The sequence below is a fragment of the Micropterus dolomieu genome, linkage group LG02 (genome assembly GCF_021292245.1).
Source record: "Micropterus dolomieu isolate WLL.071019.BEF.003 ecotype Adirondacks linkage group LG02, ASM2129224v1, whole genome shotgun sequence".
NCBI lineage: Eukaryota > Metazoa > Chordata > Actinopteri > Centrarchiformes > Centrarchidae > Micropterus > Micropterus dolomieu.
Window position 1 is genome coordinate 29,950,036 of NC_060151.1, and position 10,482 is coordinate 29,960,517.

Consider the following 10,482-nt stretch of genomic DNA (forward strand, 5'->3'; position numbering starts at 1 on the left):
TGACCAGGACATGACCAGGACATGACTAGCCTGGAGGAACAGACTTATTTAAACCTTCTTTATAAAACTGATTCTCTGGTCTAGTTTTAGACTTCTGTGCTCCAAACTTCAATTTGTTCAGTGATTCCAATAGTAACTCAATCCTGAATTTCTCAAGGGATCCTGATCTAACTGGTAATCCTGCTTTGTGAAACCCCCCCGGCTGTGGTCTTTGTACCTGGGGGTGATGTAGGCCTGCAGGTCTGTTCCCGCCTCCGGGGCTATCGGAGCGTCGCTGGCAATGTTAAGGAAAATCAGGTAAAAGGCGACGAAGTGAGTGATGAGGCCCAGCAGCACCACCGGGTTCCTCCCAAACCGGTTGCACTTGTTCAACATCCCAAACACGCCCCCTCCTAGCCAATGACAGAGCAGAGAGAGAGAGGAAGGAAATAAATGAGCTGCTGCCTCGTGACAGACTGCATCATATATAAGGAGAAGGAACAAAGGACTCACCCAGGATCTCGCCGATGCCGATGAAAATGCCGGAGATGCCGATTAAACCCTTCGCATCTTGGCCAAACCGGGTCATGGCGCCGATGCACGTCCCGTAAACCCCGCTGTAAAAAGTGAGCTCCAAGCCTGACAGAGCAGACGCGTGCATTTTAGTCTGACTTCCACCTGCAACAACACACCTTAACTTATTCTCCCCTCACCCACCTGTGTATCCTATGGAGACGCTCAGCAGCAGCATCTCTTTGGTGAAAAATATTTTACAGGCTTTAACTGCAAAACAAACAAAAGGTTGGGTGTTAACACGTGAGCCAGTTCTGTTTTCTCCAAGTGGAGGTTGTTTTAGTAAAAACTTACCAAAAGCGTCCAGAGCTTGTGAGCAGAGGCCTGGGCGAGGTGGGCTGCAGAGAGAGGGGGCGAAAGTCATAAAGATATTAAGATACTGATATTACTGCATCATCTTAAATGTGTGTAAGTTTTAGTGGCATCTAGTGGTGAGAGTTGCTAACTGCAACCAGCGGCTCACGGTGCATTCACGTGCTCCTCCGGCGGTCCCATTTGCCGAGTTCCCGGGAAGTCGTTCTTCCGACTTCCGCGTGTGTTCATGTGCTCTTAAGTCGGAATGTGGAATCAACATTTGCGCCGACATACGCATTATCAGAGCAAATAAATAACACGCAGACATCTAGTTCACTCTACATGGACTTCTTTTTTTTACTTCTAATAAACCAGACTACTACTACATATTCAACGTAGTGATGAAATGCGCTCTGTATGGCAGTTTGGGCTACTGTAGAAACATGGTGGTGCAACATGGTGACGTCCCCGTAAGAGGACCTGCGGTCTATGTAGACAGAAATGTCTCATTCTAAGGTAATAAAAACATTCACAAAAACACAACGTTCATTATGTGACGTCTTTATACGCCACTGAAAACATAGTTGTGGATCTTATATTGCATATCTGTACAATTGTACAGAATTGTTGGACCTTTAAAAGCACTCTGTCCGTCCCTCGACCTTTTGGCAGGCTCACATTTCTCCCTGGACATTTTCCTTTCACCTTCCAGCTCGTCCCTGAACTGGACCGCGGCAACTGTATCAAAGCGGTTTCAAAGAGAAATGTGGAAAATGACAACAAAAGACAGCATCTGCAGCCAGAAGGTCACCTGCCTCCTGTCCTGTACTGCTCCACTGCTGACCGCGGCTACAATCCGTCCACGTTATATCTCAGGGTCCACTGATCGGCTTTTTCAGCCGAGGCCCCTGAACTATGGAATGAGCTACCTCCACAGGTCAAAATGGCCCCCACCGTCCTTTTAGAGGGCCGTGTGGTCTTCTGTTGTTGCCTTTGAATTGTTCCTGAACCATTTGTTTGTGTGTTGTTTATGTTTTTATCTGAGTTTTATTCCTTGCGCAGCACTTTGTAAACCTGGACTTTAAAATATGCTATATAATTAAAAATGGATCCGATTGGATCATTAGTGTGCATATTAGTATCATATTGGCCCTTCATCAGTCATAATAAAGCACTTATTAATGCCTTACAACAACTACTAGGCCAATAACTAAGAGTTTTCCTTCAAAAACCTCCTAATTACTGCTTATTAATGTTAATTAATGTATGAGCCTCATAAGGACGTCGCGCTGCAAACATAATCTTTCCCCTTTAATGATACTTAATATTCTCATGTAACAAAACACAAGCTCTCAAGAAGCTCTTCGGAGAACACTTCCTCTTAAAACACCTCTAACCCCTAACATGCACTTCCTGTGCTCTGCTTCCTCTATCACCTTACAACTCACTTGTCTTGATGGCGCTATTTCGTTAACTCTTACTTCTTCCCCTAGGTATTTACCCCATTGACGCAATTCACTCCAATAGATCTTACAAGTCGTATTGCTGGTCGTATTAGGGTCTATAATGTTACACGTAGATCTGTTACTTTACTGATGTTAGTATGATGTCCTTAAATGGAAATAATTTAGTTGCGCATTAAAAACTCAATGTTTTCTCCAGTGTTTGATGAATTTTTCCAGAACTTGTTCAAGACTCATAAGTGAAATACAGTGACTGAACTGCAGGTTTTCCAGGACTCATGGGAGCCCTGATAACACTCACCTGGCTGTGGAGCCGCTCTCTGACGACTCCGCCTGCAGCAGCGACTCCGACGCCTCAGAGGCAGCCGGTTCAGGGTCCGGCTTCCGGATCAAGAAGAAGAGGAAGCAACCCACCAGACTGATCACGGTGAGGGAGATGAACACCGTCTGACGGTCCTTGTCTGAGACACACAACATGAGTCACATGCTTAAAATGAAACTTCACATGAGAAGTCTGCATGGGAACTGAAGTCTGTGACACATACGTGTGAGCGAGCTTCCTTCCTACCTGTTATGTGAGTGTGTCCATGCCAGGCAAAGTATATGTAAATGTTTCCAAAGAATAAGCTGCAGAGAGATGAGGGATGTTAAAAACAATCCAAACAACACAGTTCTCCATAAAGTTGGCCCAAAACAGAAGCTTCACCTGAACTGCAGCAGTGCCCAAAATATGCCGCTATTTCTTCCAATTGTGTTTTCAGTGGAGTTGATGGCAAGAACGTTCCCCTGAGCAGTCCACAAGACTAAAACACAAAGAGGAAAGATTGGAAACGTGGAGGAGACGTATTCCCTGGGTAGAAATCAGTCCACTAGATAATGTCTGTTTACCTGCTGCTCCTATTCCAACCAACACAGACGCAGTGTAGAAGCTCCACGTGTACGGGTAAATGAACATAGCAATGTAGCCGCTGCACAAGACAACATTAGGAGACATTAGAAGCCTGAATTTGGGTTAAAAAGATGGGGCAGGAGGTGTGTTAGTGAGTGCTGGTTTACCTGTACAAAAGCCCACTAAAAAACATTGACAGCTGCGGTCCGATGATCGTTACTACTGACGGGGCGATCAGGTTGGATGCAGAGAAAACGCCATAGATGATGGCCATGCTGCAAGTGACAGATAGCGGGACAGTTAATGGGTGCAGTAATGGACAATGTGTACACTAGTGGTTCCCAAACTTCGGGGGCGTAGGGCCACTTCAGGGGGGTCGTGGAAGAAGGATGAATATGATTCATGTGGTGAAATAAAAATAAACAAAAACGCTCCGATGACAACAAGGTTATTTTGCTAACCTAAAAAATCGTCTCAAAAATTAAATCCACTTTTGCTCGGGTTGGGGGGCATAAACTTTTGAGAACCACTGGTGGACACTATCCAGCCCGTGGACAACTTCCTACAACTGGTGCATTTTTTGGGAGGGTTTCTTTTTAAGACTTTGTTTGCTTGAGTTGCAGGATCCTGTAATATGTTTCCTGCTGAAACCCTGACGGGTGCAAACTGGAGTGAACTTTGCAAGATTAAATAGGCCTGACCATCGGCAGCCATTTGGGGCTCACTGTCTGGGTTCAGAGTCTTGCCAACATGTGGACAGCATTTTCCTAAAATAGTTAACCTAAGATTTAATTATCCTCCAAGGACTTTGGAGTGTAACAGATTTGATTACAGACTGAGCCACGGGGTCCGCATCAATGAATGAATCTACAGCATTATGTGCTCAGGCTAACAATTGCATAGTCTATATATTGTGTACTGGGGCATCAGATAGAAAACAGGCTGTAAAGGATACAAACAGTTTACCTTGTGTACCCGCTACCGTGGAACTCAGTGCTGTTGAAGCTCTTGATAACTGTTTGCTGTAAAGATGAAGAAAGAGGCTGATCGGTATATTATCTGAAGTTACATGCAATCAATCTGGAATGTGCCTCAGTAAATCCAACCTACCTCTATATTACCGCATGTTTGGAAAGCAGTGAACATGAACATAAAGCCGAAGCCTAGGATAATGATGTTAACCAGCTTTTTCCCTTCTGGAGTCATTTTGCAGGATTTTGGTAAATTCCTTGAGGAAGTTCATACAAAAAAAAAATCTACTGGAGTGAACAGCACATCTGAGAATAGAAGAAGAGAAGTGGAAATCAGAAGTGTGTGTGATATTCAAGTATCATTAATGCACACACTGCAACATTCATTGAAAAATAGCTTATGCTTCCTCTTTTTATAACCAAACTTAATTCAATAATTTGTTGTTTTAACACAAACGCGTACAAAGTTAAAAGACTATGACAAGTCACAAATCCTTCCCGAGATTTATGCTTTCACACCGTACATTATCACTTCGGCATACAATAGATCTACTCAACAGCAACTTTATTTAGATAAAATTATATTTTTTTTAACTGTTTCCCACCGCACGCCGCTACCGGTCCAGGCGTGTTTTGGTGGATGACAGCCTAGAAATGACGGTCTAGAGAGTTAGCCTGCCTTAAAATAAGTGCTGTTTGGTTAATGAATTGTATGCCCAATTATAAATTAGATGATTTGGATTGCCATAAGACGTAAACTTGTGCTCTGTCAAATATGAAGTCTTCCTATAAGCAAAGAGGCATTTAACTGATGGATTTTTAAACCGAAGAAAGAGGAAAAGATCAACACAATGACAAGAGACATGTGTGTCTTTCCTTTTGTGTAACGTCAAGCTTAAGAAAACAACTGTAGGACTGAAAAGCAAAATAAAACAACTTACCAACGATGCTGAGGCAGTTTAGCTAACCCTCTTTGTGCCGTCTCGGTGTGTTACAGTAACATAGTTAGCTCTCTGACGGACGTCGGGTCTCTTTAGCCATTTATCTTCTCCGTGCGGTTCCTAAACTAACTTTAACATGATGGTTTCCGTCTTGTAAAACAGATTCTCTGGACTAACTTTCACAGCACCGGTAAACAGGACTTACCCGAAACTAGACAGGGTTGTCATGTGAATGAATCAGCTGACTGTGACCAGCTAGCAATAAATCATCGATCTACAAACGCTCAGCTCAGCGGAAACTCACTGACAGCGAATCTGATTAAACCCATCCAGTTTAGTTTAAATCTGTTCATGGGAACTACATTCTACTTCCGGGCTCTTTTTTTTTTTAATTTTTTGGTAATTTACTTCATTTAAAGGCAGTAACACATTCTAAAATACGTTTGTTAGTTTGATAATAACACTATATTTATTCTAAATAGTGTATTGCATAAGTGTTTCATATTTTTTAAGCTAACAGTACAAGTAAAGCTACTTCCGGTCCAAAATAAGACAACGGCTGAGGTCGAAAAGTAAGAAAAAAATCTCCTTCCCTAACCACCTTTTCTTGACATCGATGGAAAACATCATGAGGTGAAGGAAAGATGTGAAGGACTTAAGAAAAGAGGATCTCGGGGCTCAGAGAATCCGACGGCGGATGTTACTGACGTGACCTGCAGTGACGAAACTACAATGTTCTGAAGATGGACTACAAAAAAGGTTGGAAACGCCCAGGTGGAAACACAAACAGTCAAAACTGACAACACACCAATCAGAAGCTTCAACAGATAGATAAAAGGGCCGGAGTCAGTTCATCCAGTTTTGGAACAATGGATCCAGAGAAACCTGAAGTAAGAGGTGTAGGACACCAGAGAGGAGGAGGAAGAGCAGTGTGGAGAGGAGGAAGAGGTGAAGGAAGAGGTAAGGAAGAGGAACAGTAGGAGTTGACGGAGGAGATGGGATAGGAGGAAGATGAGGAGGGAGGAGGAGGAGGCGGGTGGAGAACAAGAATCTCTGGTCTGTCAGACCAAAGACAGGACAAGACAAGACAAATAGATGAATGTGTGGGAGACAAAGAAATAATACATTAGATTTAGGCTACTCTAGAGGTCATCCAGCCTTCAGTAAGGCAAGGGCGTCAGCATTTGTGACTGAAGTAATGATAGCGCTGAAGGCTGGTGATACATATCACGAACCTACACGCTGCAACATTATCCTCACTTTGATCACTTTACAAGACCAGTAACACAGCTCGCATGTTGCAGTTATTGTTGACAGTTCAAGACATATGCATATTACAGAGAAAAGGCTTAATAGCCAATGGTCTGTTATTTCTTTTTTATTATTGTAGGCTAGAAAAAACATAAAACGGTGTTGAAACAGCATCAGATGACAGCAAAGCCAAAAGAAGACAAACCAAAAGAAAGAAGGAAATTGTGAGAGTCTTATTCAAGAATCATAATGTGCGTCTGTATTGCAGGGATTTTGCTAAATGTGGTTGATGGATTTTATTGTTTGAGTTTGAGAACGTGCACCGCTTTAAAAGTTGCCACTCCAAGGAATTGTGGGACAGCTTTATCTCCTTTCCTTTCGTAAAGGATGGTCCGGTGTACCCTATGCTGAAGGAGATATGAAAGGAAGCATTGAGGCACCTTTACTAAGCTTTTAGAGAATTCGACCAGCTCTCATCATGGCTGCCACTGAAATACTTCCGGTTCACTTCACTCAGTGAGGAACCTTCCTGAGCAAAAAACAAGACTTTTCGGCCGCAGCCAACACCTGAATGCAAAAAAACAATTAATACATGCATTCAAACTAATGAAACAGTGCCAAATAATACCTCCCCGCACAGTAAATAAAATAAAAAGCGTTTTGTTTTGTTTGCGTGTTGGTGTTTTTATTGTCAAAACGCAGTTAAAGTAAATCCACCATGGAAACAGCAAGAAGGGTCAAAACAATCTTTGCAGATGAATTTAAATCTATGGCAGAGGAAATTACTATTGTGAATTTTAATGTATGTCCATCCAATATGTCATCCAGCCACATGGTTGATCTCTACAGAAGCCCTAAGCGGCCATCGATTCAAAAAAATGGGTCACGGGTCGGCAGGAGCATTTCTTTAGGAGAATTTCAGATAGGTGTCACTGGCTGGCACAGCACTCATAATCCAAGGTTTGTGTTTAAATCCTGCTCTCAATAGATTTTTTTTTCTTCTTTTGTGTGTTTTTTACTATCCTCTTCAGAAAAGTTGTTATTAAGAGATTCATTGGTCTTAAGTGAGGATCGAACTCATAACCCTGAAAACCATACTGAAATTATCTTTAAGAAATCTTTTATTATCTTGAGCTTATTATGGGAAAACTGAGTAAAAATTAGGGAAATTATTCAGGGGCCTGGGAGCAACTGGAGAAACTGTTTTTTAATCTGTGTACTCTCCTTAATCTGGATAGCTGGAACAAAATGAATAATCTGATGGAATACGTACAGAGTACTGGATAACCTAAAAGGATATAGTCAAGTGTTATTGGCATTTTTGATTTACAAACTTTATTCATCATTACAACATTACACAACACAATATCAGAGAGCCAGTACATACCATATAAATTATACATACACGAAAAGGACGAACATAAACAAACTCTCTGATCCTCATCGGAGAGCTTACAACTGTAGAAAAAGTGAAGAAATAGATGTGAAGAAATGAACAAATGCAGGATACAAAAGGGGTAAATTCATTATACAGTGACAATAGATGAAGGATAAAGTAATAGTGTTATGGTATCAAAGAAGCTCATCAAATACATTTTATAACAGTCTATAAATCTGTCGCTTCTCTTATTTTTTCTCTTATTGTTGTTGGGATGAGATCCTAAGAATGTCTGCTTATGAATGAAAAAATTTTATGAATTAATCACATAAATTAGAGACTTACCGTTGTCATAGTAATATTACATCCTTAGAAATAAAAATGAGAGAAAACGTGAACAACAAACGGCGGAGGAAGAAATAGTGAATCCACCAGGCGGCGCCAGTGCGGCAAACAGGAAGCGGGGCAGCGTCTAATCCCATAGAAGAGGAAGAAGTTTACCTCGCTGGTTTTCGGAGCAGTCGCAGTCGTTTCAGGCGAGGCGGGTTTGTGCGGGAAGCAGCCACGCATCTTTTACGATTGAGCAGCCCTTTCAAACCCCATACAGGCAAGACGATTCGGTTTGAATTACCCCCTCGCGTTTGTGTGCGGACTTGTGAAGGCAGGTAGGCTCCGTCGTAGCCGCGATATAAACTGTTTTCAGGAAGGCTGCAAGGCCTCGCGGGAGAATGGCCATGAATTACGGTAGGCCTCCGCCAGACGTCGACGGCATGACTTCCCTCAAAGTGGACAACTTAACGTACCGAACCTCGCCCGAGACCCTGAGACGCGTGTTCGAGAAGTACGGCCGGGTCGGGGACGTGTACATCCCCCGGGACCGCTACACGAAGGAGAGCCGCGGATTCGCGTTTGTGCGCTTCCACGACAAAAGGGACGCCGAGGACGCGATGGACGCCATGGACGGCGCGCTCCTCGATGGGCGGGAGCTGCGGGTCCAGATGGCCCGGTACGGAAGACCCCCGGATTCCCACCACGGGAGCGGCGGCGGCGGCGGTGGTGGAGGGCGGCGAGGAGGGCCGACCAGGAGGCATGGCGGCCATGGACGCCGAAGCAGAAGGTAAGATAAGCTCGTTATAGCTACCTGGATAGCCCTTTTTAGCTGTAACGTAACGGACGTGATCACTCGCCAGACTCCATTCAAAAATGTGCCTATTCTAGGTGGCCTTGGTCTATTGAGCAATACACATTACACAAGTAGTTTTTACGATCCTGCACAGATCCAGTACAGCAAACAAAGCTTTTCGGCGTGGTCTGAGTATGTTAACACAACTTTAACATCTCTGATTTCCCCCGTTCTTAACCAGACCTAACCAGGAAAACACGAGGTTCTATAACTTTAAATGAGAACTTTTCTTGCAGTAATTTTGTTACGTTTCAGCCTCTTCCTGTTTTATAGAAACAAGCAGCCGCGATCCAAGACTTTTTCAATAACAGAAGCTTTTTTAGTTGGTATTCTTTAGGATATAGTATCTTTAATTCAAAACCACATTTAATGTGTGTATATAATATATATATATATATATATAATTTATATTTATTTTTCTGGTTCAAAATAGTCCATTCAGGGCTGCTATTGCAGGTCATATTTTCCTCAGTTCAGTGCTGCTGCTTTTGATATTTTCAATGATAACTCAACGCACTGAATGTATTCAGCTCTTCCCCCAGTCCGAGACACAGAAGACGCAGCCGATCCCGCAGCAGGAGCCGCTCTCGTTCCCGAAGCCGGTCCCGCTACAGCAGATCCAGGTCCCGGTCCTACTCCCGATCAAAGTCTCATTCTCCCAGGAACAAGAAGGCCGCTGCCAAGTCCCCATCTCGTTCCAGATCTAGATCCAGGGGCCAGTCCAAATCCAAGTCAAAGTCTAAATCCAAATCCAAGTCCAAGTCCAAGTCCAGATCCAGAAGCCGCACCCCTTCCTCCAAAAGAGGGTCCCGGTCAATGTCTAAAAGCCCACCGAAGACGGCGGCAGAAAATGGAGGCGAAACCCCGTAGAGCTCAGCATGTCAGCAGGAGGTGAGTTGTTGCTGTTGCACAGGCAGTAAGAACTTTGTTGTTTCCAGTGTCTTTTGTGTTTCTGTTAGTCCCACGGTGAGACATGGTCTAGTTTAAATTTGGCTGTAGCTGGTAAGTTTACCCCCTTAAGCAGCCAATTCAGAAGGTATTCATCATTATGAAGATTATTTTAGAGCTGGACCAGTTGGCTCTTAAAACTAAAATCTTGGTTTACTCATTAACAAATCTATTTATTATCCCCTGTAAAGATACACAGTGGGAGTCTTTTCCCCTCCCTGCAAACTTGAACTGCAACACAATCTCACTCCCATCTCGTCACATGTGGACGCTTGGTCAAGACCCCTTGGCGTCGCTTATTGACAACATGGGTACCCCTTTAGCGTTGTTTTGGATGTGTAGAGCTCCGTGGTCGAGTTAGCAACAATAAATATGCAACTTTTTAAAAAGGTCTTCTAGTTAACATTGGGAAAAAGGTTTAGGCGCCACAAAGTTCTTGGTTAGGTTTAGGCGCCACAAAGTTCTTGGTTAGGTTTAGGCGCCACAAAGTTCTTGGTTAGGTTTAGGCGCCACAAAGTTCTTGGTTAGGTTTAGGCGCCACAAAGTTCTTGGTTAGGTTTAGGCGCCACAAAGTTCTTGGTTAGGTTTAGGCGCCACAAAGTTCTTGGTTAG

General features: G+C 43.4%; 2 protein-coding genes across 8 annotated transcripts in view; one reads left to right on the forward strand and one right to left on the reverse strand.

The window, feature by feature from the left end:
* Positions 1–5,419, reverse strand: part of mfsd11 (major facilitator superfamily domain containing 11) — a 12,250-nt gene extending 6,831 nt beyond the window's left edge. Inside the window, exons 1-12 of the mRNA XM_046037815.1 lie at positions 5,111–5,419; positions 4,309–4,475; positions 4,165–4,220; positions 3,366–3,473; positions 3,198–3,277; positions 3,016–3,112; positions 2,878–2,936; positions 2,611–2,770; positions 847–890; positions 697–762; positions 493–618; positions 218–392 (exon numbers count right to left, since the gene is read on the reverse strand). Coding sequence (XP_045893771.1) covers positions 218–392; positions 493–618; positions 697–762; positions 847–890; positions 2,611–2,770; positions 2,878–2,936; positions 3,016–3,112; positions 3,198–3,277; positions 3,366–3,473; positions 4,165–4,220; positions 4,309–4,404 — 1,067 coding nt within the window. The 5' untranslated portion in view covers positions 4,405–4,475; positions 5,111–5,419. The remainder of the gene's footprint in view (positions 1–217; positions 393–492; positions 619–696; positions 763–846; positions 891–2,610; positions 2,771–2,877; positions 2,937–3,015; positions 3,113–3,197; positions 3,278–3,365; positions 3,474–4,164; positions 4,221–4,308; positions 4,476–5,110) is intronic.
* Positions 5,420–8,224: 2,805 nt separating this feature from the next.
* The window catches only part of srsf2b (serine and arginine rich splicing factor 2b), a 5,863-nt gene continuing 3,605 nt past the window's right edge, over positions 8,225–10,482 (forward strand). For 4 of the 7 annotated variants that reach the window (XR_006822857.1, XR_006822859.1, XR_006822854.1 and 1 more), the window contains exons 1-2: positions 8,226–8,856; positions 9,453–9,813. Coding sequence is in view for 2 of the 7 variants with exons in the window: in XM_046038004.1 (XP_045893960.1) it covers positions 8,468–8,856; positions 9,453–9,792 (729 nt within the window). In the remaining 5 variants the exon portion in view is untranslated. Of the gene's footprint in view, positions 8,857–9,452; positions 9,814–10,482 lie in introns of all 7 variants that reach the window. The other 3 variants (XR_006822856.1, XM_046038004.1, XM_046038028.1) reach the window with 2 other exon arrangements.